The 18,078-nt window shown below is 43.2% G+C and overlaps 1 protein-coding gene across 2 annotated transcripts; it reads right to left on the reverse strand.

The window, feature by feature from the left end:
- Positions 1-2,380: 2,380 nt before the first annotated feature.
- LOC137355747 (dnaJ homolog subfamily B member 1-like) lies at positions 2,381-17,567 on the reverse strand. Of its 2 annotated transcripts, XM_068021229.1 has the most exons (5): positions 17,462-17,539; positions 16,483-16,536; positions 9,228-9,445; positions 4,268-4,866; positions 2,381-3,009 (listed from the first exon to the last, which is right to left on the reverse strand). In XM_068021229.1, the coding sequence occupies exons 3-5, from the start codon at positions 9,436-9,438 to the stop codon at positions 2,779-2,781; spliced, it is 1,041 nt and encodes a 346-aa protein (XP_067877330.1). In that variant the 5' UTR covers positions 9,439-9,445; positions 16,483-16,536; positions 17,462-17,539; the 3' UTR covers positions 2,381-2,778. The 2 variants fall into 2 exon arrangements, with proteins under 2 accessions (XP_067877330.1, XP_067877329.1); XM_068021228.1 differs by lacking the exon at positions 16,483-16,536 and having other exon boundaries at positions 17,462-17,567.
- Positions 17,568-18,078: the final 511 nt, after the last annotated feature.

The following is an 18,078-nucleotide window of genomic DNA, read 5'->3' on the forward strand; positions in this document are numbered from 1 at the left end:
TCCTCTTAGACTCTCCCAGTTACTTTTTCTTTTCTCAGCCCTCACTGGCACAGGAAGAAACAGACCTTGAAACACACCATGTCGATGACTGAACATAAACTTTTATGTACTTTAATTCCAAGTCTCTGCTCGATAGCTACTATTGGTGAAGCATTCCACTATTCAATAAACCAACTTTGAAAAATATTTCTTCCAACTTTCCCCACTTGTTCTGTTGATTATGCACTGATTGTAATCCTGTTCATCACACTGTTCGGGCAGTCTGAGAGAGACCAACGATACAGGGATATATCTGAAGTTTCTGTGGGCCATTTGTTTCAGATGTTAGGCTGGATATCAGCCTACCTTTGTATCGGCTCATAGAAGGAATTAAAAGCTTTTTCATTAAAAAAAAAACTTCTAAAGCATATTTAGGGGCGAGCTTACAGAATAAAATGCACCACCTGAATTCTGCCTGTTACACTGCATTAAAGTGCCCACTATACAGTAGTTCATTTTGTATAGATGATCTTTTTCCAACTTGCCCCCACTTTAAACAAGGCAAGTGTCCGCAGACAGATCTGAAAACACTAACATTCGACTGCTGGCATTGAACAGAGCAGCTTATTTCAAGGAGGTTCATATAATAGAGTATCAATGCAGTCTTGTCTGTCAAACATTACAATTCCTGGATAACGTTCAGTCAACAGGGCGGCACAGTGGTTAGCACCGCAGCCTCACAGCTCCAGCGACCCGGGTTCAAATCTGGGTACTGCCTGTGTGGAGTTTGCAAGTTCTCCCTGTGTCTGCGTGGGTTTCCTCCGGGTGCTCCAGTTTCCTCCCACATGCCAAAGACTTGCAGGGTGATAGGTTAATTGGCCATTATAAATTGCCCTAGTATAGGTAGGTGGTAGGGAAATATAGGAACAGGTGGGGATGTGGTAGGAATATGGAATTAGTGTAGGATTAGTGTAAATGGGTGGTTGATGGTCGGCACAGACTCGGTGGGCCGAAGGGCCTGTTTCAGTGCTGTATCTCTAAAAAAAAAACAGACAACACAAAATAAAGCGGCTGTAGTTCGTGTTTAGAATCTACTCTTAAAATTTATTAAAATAGATAAGGAAGGAATTAGAAGGATTCGATTAGTACACGTGGTAGAATGGAAGGATGTACAGTCTCTCTCTTCTACATTGGAAGAAATTATCACTATTTTTAAAAAAGGCCATGAACACATGGGATGCATGACAGGATCCCCTTGTTCTGACAAAGTACACAGAATTGTACTGGTTACATGAATCCCTCTTAACACCACTACTGCCAGATGTGAACTTGTGCAGAAAAAACATTGAGTCAACTTCTGCTAGCACAAATAGTTCAGGATGAACAAGAGGTTAGAGAAACATAACTTTTAAAGTAGTTATTTCCAGTTACATTGATTTTGTCGTCTATCCAGAGTTGCCAAGAGATGATAATAGTGGACCTCCTGCTAAGCTTCCTTGGGCACGTATGTTGTGAGAGACTTTCAGTTGGATATGCAAGATCACATGATGCTACACACAGGAGAGTGGAGCAGTTGTCCTGGTCAACAAATCTCTCAAAATACCTCTTCCCTCACCACCCCTTAAAACAAATTATCTGGTCATTTGCCTCATATCTATTTTTGAGATCTTGCTACTTATAAATTGGCAGCCATGTTTCCCTTCAATTCTTCCTTTCGTTAGAAAAAAACCTTAATGAAAACCAAGAAATTGTAGCATTCTTTGCATTGTAAAGAAACAAAAACATCTAGCATTTGTATAACACCTTTAATGTAGCTTATATCTTGAGGTCAGAAGCTGGGTATTCTGTAGTGGGTAACTCAAACATTTCATAATCTTTCCACTACCTACAAATCAGGAGTGAAGGAATACTCTCCACTTGCTTGGATGGATGCAGCTTCACCACCACTCAAAAAGTTCCCACTTCCTCCAACAGTGACACACCATGCCTGCAGTGCATACCATTTACAAGATGCACTGCAGCAACTCGCCAAGTCTCCTTCGACATCACGTCCCAAACCCACAGCCTCCACCCCTTAGAAGGACAAGGGCAGCAAGTGCATAGGAACACCAACTCCAAGTTACACACCATCTTGACTTGGAAATATATCACTGTTCCTTCTTGGTTGCTGGCTCCAAAATCCTGAAACTTCCTCCCTAACAGCACTGTGGGAGCACATTCACTACACTGACTGCAGCGATTCAAGAAAGCAGTTCACAACCACCTTCTCGAGAGCAAATAGAGATGAGCAATAAATGTTGGGCTTGCCAGCGTGTCCAAGAGTTTCCCCACCCTCCCAAAAGGTAAACCCATTTTTGATTCAGAGCTTTGGTACAGGTCTGCAAAATCAGTACAATATTGAGAAAATGAAGAAAAATGATTTATTGTTTTAACAAAGAGGTAATGAGCCACATTACAGACAGACAATATTTGAATAGAATGGCCAATACTATTTATGCATCGCATATTATTTTTGGTTACAAATGGGTGCATTATTTACACTGAACAACAGAGCATACAGGGTTGAACAGTTGGTGCTGCAGTGTTCTGAAGGTAGTCTGTATACCAACAGTTCCCAATTATGTAAAGACTGGAATATATATTTTTTAAAAAGCCCATTAAGCAACTTGCTCAATAGTAAGTGTCCAAGTTGGGGTGGCTACTTTAAGACCACAGCCTAGCAGTTACAGTCCACTACAATACAATTTCTTTCCTTTCCCCACCCACACAATCACTGGACTCCCAAGATTTCCATAACAGTTACAGTGGCAGGAGTTCCTTGAGTTTTTCCTTTGTTGCGTTTGATAGAGATTCTGGAAAACGCACGTGAAACTCGATTACCAAATCACCACGGCGGTCTGGTTGCTTTGGCAGTGGCAATCCTTCAGCTGATATCCTTCTCTGTGAGCCTGCCTGAATGACATCCTTGAATGCCATCATATGGGTTTTCTTATCCAATGTCGGTATAGATAATGTGCAACCGCATAATGCCTAGGTAGCAAAAGGAACAGATGTGTTAGTAGACCTAGCTGCCATCACAGAAGCATGTAGGAATAGCCTCAACAACTTGCATTTATATAACTCAGCCAACGGAGTAAGACATCCTAAAGTGCTTCACTGGAGCATGTTCAGACAAACATTTGAGAGTTTACCCAAGGTGATATTAGAACAGGTGACCAAAAGCTCGATCAAAAGATATATTTTAAGAAACATCTTAAAAGGGAGGGTGAGGTGGAGAAGCAGAGAGATTTAGGGAGGGAATTCCAGAGCTTAGAGCCAAGGCAACTAAAGGCGTGGCCACCAATGGTTGAGCGATAAAAATCAGGGATGCATAAGAGGCCAGAATTGGAGGAGCGCAGATAAAATGACTAAAATGTCATTTTAAAATAAAAATCATAGAATACAGCACAGGAGGCCACCATTCGGCCCATCGTGTATGTGCTAGCATCCAATTAGTCCCACTAAGCCTCCTCCCTCACCCTGCCCACCGCCCAAGAAATTGTGACCTTTTTAAGTAGAGATCCAATTCCCTCTTGAATGTTACTATGGAATCTGCTTCCACCCCCCTTTCAGGCAGTGCATTCCAGATCACAACATAGAGTCATAGAGCAATACAGCACTGAAACAGGCCCTTCGGCCCACCGAGTCTGTGCCGACCAACAACCACCCATTTATACTAATCTGACATGAATCCCAAATTCCCTACCATATCCCCACCATTCTCCTCCCACCTACCTACACTAGGGGCAATTTACAATGGCCAATTTACCCATCAACCTGCAAGTCTTTGGCCGTGGGAGGAAACCGGAGCACCCAGCGGAAACACACGCGGTCACAGGGAGAACTTGCAAACTCCACACAGGCAGTACCCAGAATCGAACCCGGGTCGCTGGAGCTGTGAGGCTGCGGTGCTAACCACTGCGCCACCCCTTGAAATTTCCTCCTTTCATGTTTCATCAAAAAAATTCTTATCTCCCTATCTGTTTATTTTACCAATTTTAAATGTATCCTTTGGTTACCTCCAGCGTAAACAGCTTCTCATTTCTTACCCTACCAAAAGTGGTAAGTTTTGAAAACCTCTTAAAATACCCTTAACCTTCTCTACTCTAAAGAGAGCAATCCCAGCTTCTCTAGTTTCGCCACAGAACAGATAACCTTTCATTCCTGGAACCATTGTAGTAAAACTCTTCTGCACTCTCTCCACAGCCTTCACATCTACACCACTTAAACAAATCAAATGAGCACTTGCCTCTCGGAGGCTGATCTTTGCTTGGTAGATGATATCGGACCCACTCCGCTTAAAGATTGGATGTGGCTTGTCCTTTAGGACGAAAATGATATCTGCTGGAATGTTGTTGGCAGTTTCATCCCCTTCCTTGGGGAAGGTGATCTTCGTACCTTCTTTCCAACCCTTCTTGATTTCGATGGTGAGGATGGTGTCCTCCTGTCTCGACGTACGCCGGTCGGGGTTCAGCCGCTTCCGCCGGATCTTCATCTTCTTGGTGCAGCCGATAAAAATTTCTTCCAGGGAAACTTTCAGCTCATGAGTGACGGGAGGGTCCTGCTTTTTGGCAGACCCCCGCGGTCGGTGAAACCCAGACACACCACCCATGTTGCCCATACCTCCCATGTTGCCCATACCTCCCATGCCGCCCATGCTAAATCCACTGAAAGAGCTCAGGGGATCATCGTCGATCTCCATGTCTTCCTCGCCATTTCTTTGTCCAAAGAACATATCGAATGGATTCCTCCCGCCAAAAAATTCGGCAAACACAGCGTGTGGATCTCCATGGAATGTGTACTGGAAGTTGGTGCCATTGGGACCAGCAGATCCACCACCTTTTAACCCTGAGAGAGAGGGGGAAAACAATGGGATTAGTTTGGAAAAACAATGAGAATTAACAGTGATATTTTTCAGCTACCAAAACGGTGAATTCGCTGATCCCGACAAGACCAACAAGAGCACACGGGAGAGATCAAGTTTCAATACTGAATGTCCAACTGCAGGCTCCGTGAGGGGGCAGGGAAGGGAAATGCAAAGTTGTTAAATTGTCAGATAAAATATGGGGTTCAACCGTTACTTCCCAAAGAAACAGCATTTATTTATTTAGAGTCTTTAATGAAGGGAAACATCCCAAGGCATTTCACAGGAAGTGAATATTAATCCTGGCTCACAGGAGATATCAGGGTGGGTGACGAAAAGCTTGGTTTAAGGCGCAACTTAGCAGTGAAGGTAATCAGGGATGTGCAAGTGGCCAGAACTGGAGGAACACAAGAGTCCTTGGAAGATCGTAAAATGGAAGCTGGGCTGCTCAGGGGTGATGTCAGGAAGCACTTCTTCACACAAAGGGTAGTGGAAATCTGGAACTCTCTCCGCCCACAGAAAGCTATTGAGGCTGCCGGGGTGGGTCAACTGAAAAAAAAAAACTGATCGATAGACTTTTGTTAGGAATATGAAACCAAGGCAGGTAAATGAAGTCAAGATATAGATCAGCCACAAGCTAATTGAATGACAGAACAGGCTTGAGGGACTGGGGGCTGAATGGCCTCATATTGCTCCCATGTTCCCAAGTGGCTGCTATTAGCATGCAGACTCGAGATGAATGTTGTCCCATGTCAGGTGCAATACACACTGAACGTACAGACGACTTCTTGGTAGTTTCACATGCTTTGACTTATGAAAGGAGGGAGCTCGAGTGAAACAAGACTTCACATCCAAGCGATACGAGTTACGATAACAATATTACTGTAGCAGGATGGAAATTATTCACACATTCAGCTGATATCAACTAGAACCTTCCCGGAAATCATTTTCTTTTTGTTCCCAAGTGCTGACCAGTACAGGACAAAATGGATTCATCAGCATCCAACAATGATCATTCAGAGAGAGGCTCATGCGGATAAAGCTGGTGGATAACTCTGGTAGCCGAGTGGGTCAATACAATGCTTGTGGAGCTAGAAGGTCAGAGAGCAGGAAAGTTACAGGTTTGATTTCAGGTCAGTGCTAAGTTAGCCAATCTCAGCCAGGGCAACATTAAGAGCTCTGCTATTGGTTTCAGCCATTCTAGCACTGGGAAGAGAGTCAAAGAAAGAACTTGCATTTATATAGCACCTTTCACACCCTCAGGACATCCTGAAGTGCTTTACAGCCAATTGTAGCTGAATGCACAGCTGCCAACGGTGGAGCCATGAAAAATATCGGGGATGTACGAGATGTCAGAATTGGAGGAACACAGGGGGTTGGAGGGCTGGAGCAGATTACAGCGATAGGGAAGGGTGAGGCCATAGAGGGATAAGAACAGAAGGATGAGAATTTTAAAATCCACTTGTGTTGGACCAGGACCAGCAAGCACAGGGATGATGGGTGAGCAAAACTTTGTGCAAGTTAGGATACAGTGAGAAACATTTCACTCCAATTGTTCGGGACGAGAAGATTTAAGCCCAGTCCTTTATTAGAAGACTTTTACTCAAGTATAGCTGGTAACCTGCTTTTACCAGAGTAAATGCTTTATTACTGAATTCAGCCCCAAGAAGAAAGTTACGTCTGTTCATTGACCCAGAGGATTTCTGTTTATTTGCCACTTGGTTTGCATTTTAATTCAGCTCTGCAGTGAATCACTATCTTCAGCCAGCTCTGTCAACATACAATGTCTAACAAACTCAAAAGTAGCAATTAAAAGTGACAAATAAAGCCTTTTATCACTATTTTGGGTTACAAAGTGTATGGATGCAATTCTTCAGTGGTACTAAACTTAATAAAAACGTACACATCCATTATTTTGAAAGCCGTAGCAAAGTTCGAGATGGAAATATCTAACAGCTCATTCCTGTTGCTAAGACAGCACAATTACCGCAGTTAGTTTCCATGCTGGCTTCCTCACAATATCCCAAGAAAGGGGTGGCTTCAATCCAGAATGGGGACAGAACATATCCTCCCTAATCAGAAGAGGGACTATAACTGGAAGCCACAAGATAATTGTGAATGAGGAAAGATATTTTGCCCATCTTCAATTACTCATCCAGAAATAGATACCCCAACAGTGCTATTCCTCCCCTCCACTGCAGCATCTAATAGTTTTAGTTTTACAGCTCCACTACTCTATCTGGCAGTCCATTCTAAGTGTTATCTACTTTGTGTGAAGGAGAACCACTCTATCACACATTAAGAAGGTTGTAGGTACAAGTCCCATTCTAGAGACTCAAAATCTAGGCCGACACTCCCAGTGCAGTACTGAGGGAACACTGCAGTGTCTATTGTGCCTTTTTTTTTTGGATGAGACGTTAAACCCTGCCCGGCCTGTCAGGTGGACGTAAAAGATTCCATAATGCTATTTTAAAGAGGAGCATGGAAATTCTCCCCATGTCCCGGCCAATATTTATCCCTCAACCAACATCCCTAAAACTGATGATCTGTTCATGATCACATTTCTGTTTGTGGGAGCTTGCTGTGTGCAATTTGGCTACAATGTTCCTACATTCCAACAGTGACTACACTTCAAAAAAAAAGTACTTCATTGACTGTACTTTGAGACATCCTGAGGTTGTTAAAAAAAAATACAAAGAGAAATGCAAGTCTTCCTTTCTTTAAAAGCTTATGGCAATTTCTTTCATTGTGAACCTCTTTATTTTGTGTGAGTTAATGTCTGCAAACGGTGTTAAGCACTCAAATGTCAAACAATATTAACTCCAGGATAGTCTGTAATACCCAGTAAATTCTTCTTTACAATAGGAGCACAGAGCATAGTAAAGTACCAAGATTTTTTTTAAAGAATCAAAAAGGAGTTCATCTTAGTTGGTACCTTCAATATGCAGTACAGCATTACACTGGGGTAGGAAATTCTCATATCATGACCACTCAAACTAGATTGATTTATGCAACGTCTACAGCACAGGAACAGGCCATTCAACCCAACTGGTCCCTGACGTCGTTTATGATCCACACGAGCCTCCTCCCACCCCTCCTCAACTCACCCTATCAAGATATGGGCAGCACAGTGGCGCAGTGGTTAGCACCGCAGCCTCATAGCTCCAGCGACCTGGGTTCGGTTCTGGGTACTGCCTGTGCAGAGTTTGCAAGTTCTCCCTGTGACCGCGTGGGTTTCCGTCGGGTGCTCCGGTTTCCTCCCACAGCCAAAGACTTGCAGGTTGATAGGTAATTGGCCATTGTAAATTGCCCCTAGTGTAGGTAGGTGGTAGGAGAATGGTGGGGATGTGGTAGGAATATGGGATTAATGTAGGATTAGTATAAAACGGGTGGTTGTTTGTTGGCACAGACTCGGTGAGTCGAAGGGCCTGTATCTCTAAAATAAAATAAATATCCTTCTATTCCTTTCGCCCTCATGTGTTTATCTAGCTTCTCCTTAAATGCATCTATACTATTCACCAACTACTCCCTGTGGTAGCGAGCTCCACATTCTCACCACTCTCTGGGTAAAGATGTTTCTCTTGAATTCCCCAATGGATTTCTTAGTGACTATCTTATATTTATGGCCCCTAGTTTTGGTCTCCCAAGTAGAAACACCTTCTCTACATCTACCCTATCAAACCCTTTATTGTCCTCTATCATGTCAACCCTTTAGCCTTCTCTTTCCTAGTGGAGAGAGCACCAGCCTGTTCTTCTATTACTGATAAGTACAACCTCTTAGTTCTGATATCATCCTTATGAATCTTCTTTGTACCTTATCCAGTGCCTCTCTATCTTGTTTTGGAATAAACCCAGATTCTGTCCTTCCAAATAGGGGTTACATGTAGAGTATTTAAGCTGTCTAACAATGGGGTGAAGTGCAGGTCTAGCATTGGTGACGGGTACACTTTAAAGCTTCCAAGCTTTTTGTTCTCATGTGTCAATAGGCATGGACTATAAATCCACATTCCCAGTAATGTGCCACTGATACCAACTGATTTAGGATCCATCCATCAATGAGGCAATAACACTAAAACCAGCCTCCCCCGCCAAAGGTAATAGGTAAATCCCTCCTCCCTCACCTCAAATCTCCAACTACAAATTCAGGACAGACAAATTAGGTATTAAAATAACAGACGCACAAACAGGTCTGGGTAAAGTCACCAGATGTCCCAATTTGCATATTGCTCATGGTTTGAGCACTCCAGCTTTTTCAGAATCATACAAGTGTGATATTTCACAAAGCACGTTGATACCTGGTACAGACAATGAGATTTCAGATTAAATCTCCATTTTCCTTTCTTACCTTCCTCTCCAAATTGGTCGTAGATTTCCCGTTTCTTGGGGTCGCTCAGTACATCATATGCCTCAGCAATTTCCTTGAACTTATCCTCTGCATCTGGAGATTTGTTTTTGTCAGGATGGTATTTAAGGGCTAGTTTCCTATATGCTTTCTTGATATCTTCTTCTGCTGTTCCTTTATTAATGCCCAGGATTTTATAATAATCCTTCCCCATTTTATACCTATAAAAAGGTAGGAAAAAGAGATCACATGAAATTGGTTGAGCATTCAAAGCTCACTCTCAGCACTACAGGAATATACCATTCACTTCTCTCCTCCACCAAGGCAGCCAAAGACAATGAGGTATTTTTCCACTAATCACCCACTTGCACCCTGGTCAATGTAGCATTCTCTTCACACGCAAGCCTAGACTGAGTGTTGTTAGGTAGGTCTCAACTGTGGCTCTGTGGGTAGCACTCCCATCTGAGTTACTAGGTCACGGGTTCAAGCCCCACTTCCCAGACTTGAGCCTGTGATCTAGGCTGAGGCTCCAGTGCAGCACTGAGGTACTGACGGGGATGCTGTCTTTCCAATGAGACGTTAAACCAAGAGCTTATCTTCCCTCTCAGGTAAGTGTAGAAGATCTCAGTCGCTATTTTGAAGAACAGCAGGGGACTACTTCTGGCCAATATTTATCCCTCGATCAACATCACTAAAAAAAAAAACCGGATGATTTAGTGAAAATCATATCGCTGTTTATGGGAGATTGCTGTATGCAAATTGACTGCCACATTTCCTAATTTATAACTGACTACAGGTCAAAAATGTTTAATTTTACTGGAAAGTGCTTTGGGACATCTTGGGGTCCTGCAAGGTGCTACAGAAATGCAAGTCTCTTATTTTTTCACGTGACGAACTGCAATCTCAGACAGGGACCAGAACAGGATGAATCTCTCAAACTTGATCTCATTCTTGTCCGATAGCCATACACACATACTTTTGAGATGGAGTCACTCAGACTAGGAGAAGCCTGGCTGTTTGTTCTGCTTCCCAGACCTGGCTCTCTGAGGTGAACTGCAGTACCCTGGTTAAGATCAGCTAACCTGGGAACTTCAATCCGCCTGGGTCTGTGCCACCCCCAGCTGATATATTTACTCAACAAGCTATTGGGAAGCTCCATTCTTATGTTTAAGATCCACTTGAGCCTCCTCCCACCCTACCTCATCTCACCCTTTCTCCCTCATGTACTTAACTTAGCATCCGCTTAAATGCATCAATGCTATTCACCTCAACTACTCCATGTGGTAGCAAGTTTCACACTCACCACCCTGTGGAAAAGCAGTTTCGTCTGAATTCCTTACTGGATTTATCAGTAACTATATTATTTAGGACTCCCCTACAAATGGAAATATATCAAACCCCTTCATTATTCTAAAGACTTTATTAGGTCTCACCTCAGCTTTTGTAAAGAAAAGAGCTCCAGCTTGCTCAATCTTTCCTAATAGCAATAACAGCTCCGTTCTGGTGTCTTTTCAGCCATGAACTTATTGAATGGTGTAGCAGGCTCAAAGGGCCGAGTGGCCTACTCCTGCTCCGTGATTGTATGTTCATGTAAGTTTTTCTTGCACCTTTTCCAGTTCCTCTCTACATCTTTTGTTTCTATTACCACAGTTTCTCTCCACCCACCGAGTTCAGGATAGATTAAAAATACAGTCACACAGAACACTTTTGCCTGACCAATAATCTTACTCTCTTACAGCATTCCAGAAATATTGACTCTTCCTCTCGGTCAGGCAATAACATGAACTTTATTTTCACTCTGCAAGCCTACAGGATAACTGCCTCCGTCACATGTGCACCAACACTTAGTTTAATTTTATGCCCAGCATTGTCAGAAGTGGGGATGTTCGCTGATGATCGCACAATGTTTAGCACCATTTGCGACTCCTCAGATACCGAAGCAGTCATTGTAGAAATACAGCAAGACCTGGACAATATCCAACCTTGGGCTGATAAGTGGCAAGTAACATGCACACCACACAAGTGCCAGGCAATGACCATCTCCAACAAGAGAGAATCTAACCATCTCCCCTTGACATTCAACGGCATTAAGATTGTTGAATCCCCCACTATCAACATCCTGGGGATTAACATTGACCAGAAACTCAACTGGAGTAGCCATATAAATACCGTGGCTACAAAGGCAAGTCAGAGGCTAGGAATCCTGCAGCGAGTAACTTACCTCCCGACTTCCCAAAACCTGTCCACCATCTACAAGGCACAAGTCAGGAGTGTGATGGAATACTCTCCAGTTGCCTGGATGGGTGCAGTTCCAACAACACTCAAGAAGCTCGACGCCATCCAGGACCAAGCAGCCTGCTTGATTGGCACCCCATCTACAAATAATCATTCCCTCCACCACAGACGCACAGTGGTAGCAATGTGTACCAAAGATGCACTGCAGCAATGCACCAAAGCTCCTTAGATAGCACCTTCCAAACCGACAACCTCTACCAATGGTGGGACAAGGGCAGCAGATGCATGGGAACACCACCACCTGCAAGTTCCCCTCCAAGGTCACACACCATCCTGACTTGGAACTATATCGCCGTTCCTTCACTGTCGCTGGGTCAAAATCCTGGAACTTCTTTCCTAACAGCACTGTGAGTGTACCTACCCCACATGGACTGTAGCAGTTCAAGAAGTCTGCTCACCACCACCTTCTCAAGGGCAATAAAATGGTGGCGTAGCCAGCAATTCCCACATCCCATGAACAAATAAAAATAATAATTTTTTTGAATCAGTCCAGGTGAATTTAAAAGAATCTGAAGTAGTCCCTCAACCAACACCATTAAAACAAAATTTGAATTAACTTGGACACTGATCGGATTGCTGGTTGTGGGAGCTTACTGTGCACAGACTGGCATCTGCAGAAGCTGACAAAACACAGACCACACTTCGAGAAAATTAACAACCCTGGCACTTTTTTGGGACAGCTCGAGGACATACAAGGTGCTATATCAATGCCTATATTTAATTCTTATGTTGTCCACTTCAGATCCAAACAGTCCAGGTACAATCTCCTCATTCATATACCTCCAGAACACCCAATGGCAAACACTTACAACCGTCTTTCAAATAGAACCGGACTCAGGATTATATCACTGAATCAACAAATAGGGAAGGTACAAGTTTCTTTTTGTACCTCATTGAACTAGTGCAGGATGCTTATAGGCTAAGAAGGGATCTCAAATCTGAAAGGCAGGCCTCCATTGGTCTAAAAACAGAAATAATCTTTCAGATAAGGCAAGAGACTGTTGTGCTTGTTTTTGTTTAGGCAAGACAGCTGTGAGAAGCACTTTGTACAGACAGTAAACTCTCCCTTTGACCTTCCTTCCAGCAAATTCAGTATCAGAATAGAGAAGTGTAAAAGAAAGGTGAACAACTGGACTTCAATTTTACAACAGTTTTTGTAGAACCCTCAGTTTTTCTTTTGAATTTTTCCTTGTGAGCAACGGGAGAGAGATCCACTTGTCACTCGTCACTACTTACTCAAAGTCAGCTGCTCTCCAACGACAGGTGCCTTGAGGCCTCAATTTCACACCTTAAACCAATTTCCCTGTTCCTCTCACCTTCTCTAATATTTCCCCCAGAAATCGTTTGCTTTCAAAATTAAACTTAAAATAAAATCGAATTAGAATGAGGAAAGACACTGTCTGCCTATGCTCTTCCCTCACGTACACCCCCACCTCTCAGAGAGGAATACAAATGAAATCTACCTCAGTTAGCCTTTTGAAATTTATGCACATATGAAAATGAAGGGCAGGAATGGTTGGTTTATCAAGCCTACCCCCACCCTGATAACGGCAGCAGTGTCACAACTAGAGACGTCCTCATCCCCACCCTGGCCCTCGTGTTCATTAAAATTATCTGAAGGAAAACCACTGGGCAGAAAGCATTATCCCCTGAAGTCAAATATTGTTTCATACAACTGACCCATACCATAGCATCTTGGGGAATTACACTGCACGTGCTCAGACTGTACAACCCCAATCTCAGCAGTCAAAATATCAACCTGAAATCATACAGTCTTACAGTCATCCAGGCTGAGAAGTGGAAATCTTCAATTAAAAGAAAATTCTATGTATATATTTCACAATAGCTTGATGAGATTTATAATTTAAGATTTAAAATTCTTTAAAAAGCTTATTTTAGGCCTGAAAATTTCGATTAAAGCAGGGAAAAATACAGAATGCAATTTGTGGGAACCCAGTCACCATGTTCAGGAAAACGCGTTATAAATGTGGACAGAGGAATGCAGAAGGCGGCAAAAGGTTAACACGAAACAGCGATTAAAAATTCAACAGGAAGCATGGACAGACATTAATTTTTTTTCATCAACTAGAAATACAAGCCAATCTCCTTGGTGTTACACATGGGAATTCAAGAATCAGGGGAAGGCGGTTAAGGGGCAGGGGATATTTTGGCCAGTGTGCGCGCAAATGTTATTCAGGAAATTCTATGTCAACATTGGGTTGGATAGGTGGATGGAGGAAGAGAGGTTAAAGGGTAAAGGGATACGGAAGCATGGTGGGTAAATGTCATAGGAATTGTGTGTTCCCAGGGCAGGATAAAGTCCAACATGGACTGGTTGGGCTGAACGGCCTAAGACCATGTTGCAACCTCTCTTGTATCTACAACAGTTTTCTTGGGTCAAAGTTTAGTTTTGCTTACACCAACTAAAATACAACTTGACTACTTTTATCTGATTTTTACAATGTCTGGGTTTTGTAGTCCAAAGAATATTTAACTCTCTGGTGTTCAATACAATTTACTATCCGATCCTTGATAATGAATCTGGTCACCAGCTGGACTTGGATCTCTGTCTAGGGAGCTTAGTAATCAAAATTTCCACTGCAATTCCACTCTCTCTCACCTCACCCCCATTCCCCGCCCCCCCCCCCCCCCCCCAAAAAAGAATCTCGCCATTAAAATAGTTTTTTTTGGGGGGGGTGGGGTGCAGGTAAATCACATTATCTGCATATGCTGAGAGCTGCATCAGGTAATCTAAAATCAAAAGCTTTCCAAACCCTACAGGCTATGTGGGGATCTCAATAGGTTCTTGGTAATTTCAACAGTTGATGACTTTTTAAACATGTTGTTGCTGTTAACTAATAGTTTCGGCAACTACAGCACTTTTTCTTCCTTTGTGTAGTTGACGGCCATCCAGAGGTTATGGACGGTGTGTGCCAATATTTGCAGGAAACACCCACATAGAATACTTGAAAACTATTCCCAAATATATTGTATGTACAAGGCGAAAGATAAAACTCACCCTGTCAGACTAAGTACAGGGATCTCTCAATTACCCACAATTGAATGCTCCTCCTTTCAGAGCACCTCCACAGCCAGGGGAAGTATATTGTGTGTCACCCCATCAGGTGCAGATATAGACTTAGCTACAGCATTTAACTACCCTTCAAACCAAAAGAAAGGGCAGTCCTGTCTGCTTATTTCACATTGCAAAGAGACTCCTGTGAAAAGAATAGTGCATGCATCACAGAAAGGGGAATTAATTTGTGCTAATTTTAGCTGCATCAACAGGCTGATTACACAATAGCCCTCACCTCCATACAAGAGCTAGCTGAAAGTTTGACAACATTTTAATTGTTTAACAAAATTTCAAACTTGCAGCCATTGACTGATCACAACACAAGAAGCTCAACATCATCCAGGACAAGGTACCCCATTTACCACCTTAAACATTCACTCCCTCCACCACCGACACAGTGGCAGCAGTGTGTACCATCCACAAGATGCAGCACAGCAACTCGCCAAGGCTCCTTCGACAGCACCTTCCAGACCCGCAACCTCTACTGCTGAGGAGGACAAGGGCAGCAGGTGCATGGGAACACGAACACCTGAAAGCTCCCCTCCAAGTCACCCACCACCCTGACTTGGAACTATACCACCATTCCTTCACCGTCACTGGATCAAAACCCTGGAACTCCCTTCTGAACAACAATGTGGGAATGCTTTCAAAACATGAACTGCAGCAGTTCAAGGCAGTAGCTCAACACCACCTTCTCAAGGGCAATTAAGGATGGGCAATAAATGCTGGCCTTGCCAGTGATGCCCACATCTTGTGAAAAATGTTTGAAAAAAACCTTGGCCGTGCCAATGAGTCATTAATTTATAGAGGCCAGAAGATCTCAAGTTCTGACCTCCTACACATCCCCAATTTCCTTTGTGCCTCCATTGGCAGCTATGCCTTCAGCTGCCTGGGCCCCAAGCTCTGGAATTCCCTCCTTAAACCTTTCCACCTCTCCCTCCTCCTTTAAGTCTCTCCTTAAAACCCACCACATTGTCCAAGCTTTTGGTCACCTGTCCTAATAGCTCATGTGGCTCAGTGTCAAATTTTGTTTGATAATGCTCCTGTTATGGGAATTGGGACTTTTTAACCAAGTTAACAGTACTATATAAATGCAAGATGCTGTTGTCAAAGCATCAGAAATAATGAATAATAAATATTTTCAGCTGAATAGGGAAATGGGTTGGTATGATCCAAAAGTGTTCAATGTACAAACGGGAACAGTTCAACTGCAGAGCTGCACTCTCAGACTTCTGAAAATACAAGAATGGAAGGAAAGTCAGGGCGAGAATAAGGACCATTCACCCCATCGACTTTCAGCTACTACCCCAACTCTCCAATTGTAATTATCTACCTATATTTTCAGCATCACAAGTACCTTTACCTCGACTGCCCAAATCGAGCAAATTATTCCAGGCATTTATTCACTGTTGGGTAAAGATTTCCTTTTCTGCTTCAAATTTACATCATCTGGTTCAACTTATCACTTCCCAGCTCTGTCTTTTGAGCAAGACCCTGGGAATGTAAACAATCCATGCCACTATTACGGGAAAGAACAGGGGGGTTTTTCCCCCAGTGTCCTGGCCAATATCTCGCTCTCAATCAACTTCTGTGCCATAATCATTCTATAATATTTTTTAAAAATCTGGTCATCACATGCTGTTTGTGGGAGCTTGCTGTGCACAAATCAGCTGTCCACATTTCCTACAGTGACTACACTTCATTGGCTGGTCATGAAAAGCACTATATCAATGCAAGTCTTTCTTTTCTTCTTTCTTTCTGTGCCCATCCCTCCATTGGTTCTGAGACTCTCCAATCCAGACCTGCCCACAGCATTGACACTAATATTCTTCATCACCTGAGGATCATTGGCTCTTCCTGCCCTCTTCAATCTGACTATTCACATACCTTCATTCTGCTCCATTGCCCTGTCTAGGCTGTAGACCTCACATTCCCCTCTTTCTGAAAGAAAGTACAGCTCAGCCTTAATGTTACTTGCATATTACTAATACACCAATACAAAACTGCAATGGGAGTGGAGAGACAGTACTTAGCAGGAAGCACTACTGCAACCTTCTGTTGTTGGTGAGATGGAGAAGGCTGGACCCAATGAAAATCACAACAGTTTAACCTTCACCCCACAAAACTGAAATCATAGGCTTGAGTCTTGAATCAATTTCTTGTTCAAACAAGCTGGCCAGTTTCTTTTTTTCCCCCTTGTTTTTTTGGGGGGCATACAACTCTTGCAGCTGATCAGTCAGTACCTGGTGAGGAAGGGAGTGAGAGGAGGAGTGTGTGTTCCCAGGTTGGAGACCCCTGAACCCGAGATGTCAGAGCAAAGTGCTCTGGTTTGTTGCCGGAATTGGAGAGAAAGAGAGAGCTGGAAAAAAAAAACTGCTTGCTTTTCTCAATGCTGAACTGGAGGTTGAGCTGAAAGTGCCTCAGGACTCACCTTCCACTCATTGGGCTCCTTTCTACTCTTGGAAGCCTCCCTCCACCCTTTTTCAAAGAATTATATTTTGGAAACAAACCCCCTCCTCACACTCACTCACACACACACCCCTCTCCGGACACCCAGTGCTCCTCCTACCACAAGCTGCCTGTCACAATAGAGGGGAGGGAGACAGTTTTATCAATACAGAGCCAGTGGCACAATAATACGCAGGCAGGAAGACTCACCTCTCCTGCACATAATAAAACACCTTAAACCCACCTCACTGCACCCACCATTGATACAATAGCAAGAAAAACAATGTATCCAAATCATCATTGATAAAAAGGATACAATAAAGCCCCGCCAGTGTATCGAATAGGGGTTTCCCTCCCTTCTCCAGGATACAATGTATCCTCATCATCCCCCACCAAAATCAGCTTTAATATCACTCACCAGGCCCACACTCTCTCACCGTCCCTCCGCAACACTTAGAACAAATTGCTCGAACTTTCAGGAACATTCCATCCCTCGTCACTTCCCCTTCACCCGCCCCCCCTACAAACTCCTCCCACCAAGGGGCGGGGCGTCACATCCCGTCGCCTAGCAACGGATTCAGCCGCCTCTTTAGAATTGCCAAGTGTCATCCATGAAGAGATTGGCACAAGGGCAGCAACAATACAGCTTCCAAATGAGAAGGAGAAGCAAAGGATATTTATCACATGAAAGCAAGTGCACTGTGTAGATTTACCTGCACTCCAAGAGCTAAATTACGAAGGGAGATTTTACAAACTAGGGTTGTGTTCCCTGGAATTTAGAAGGTTATAGGATGGTTTGATCAAAGTTTTCAAGATATTAAGGGGAATAGATAGGGTAGATAGAGAGAAACTATTTTCACTAGTTGGGGAGTCTAGAACTAGGGGGCAGAGTCTATAAAATAAAGCTCAACCTTTCAGAAGTGAAATTAGCAAAGGGTGTTAGAAGTTTGGAACTCTCTTTTGCAAATGGCAATTGATCCTAAATCAATTGTTAATTTTAAATGTGCTAAATTTTTGTTAACCAAAGATATTACG

This window comes from Heterodontus francisci, chromosome 43, assembly GCF_036365525.1.
Source record: "Heterodontus francisci isolate sHetFra1 chromosome 43, sHetFra1.hap1, whole genome shotgun sequence".
In the NCBI taxonomy this organism is placed as follows: Eukaryota; Metazoa; Chordata; class Chondrichthyes; order Heterodontiformes; family Heterodontidae; genus Heterodontus; species Heterodontus francisci.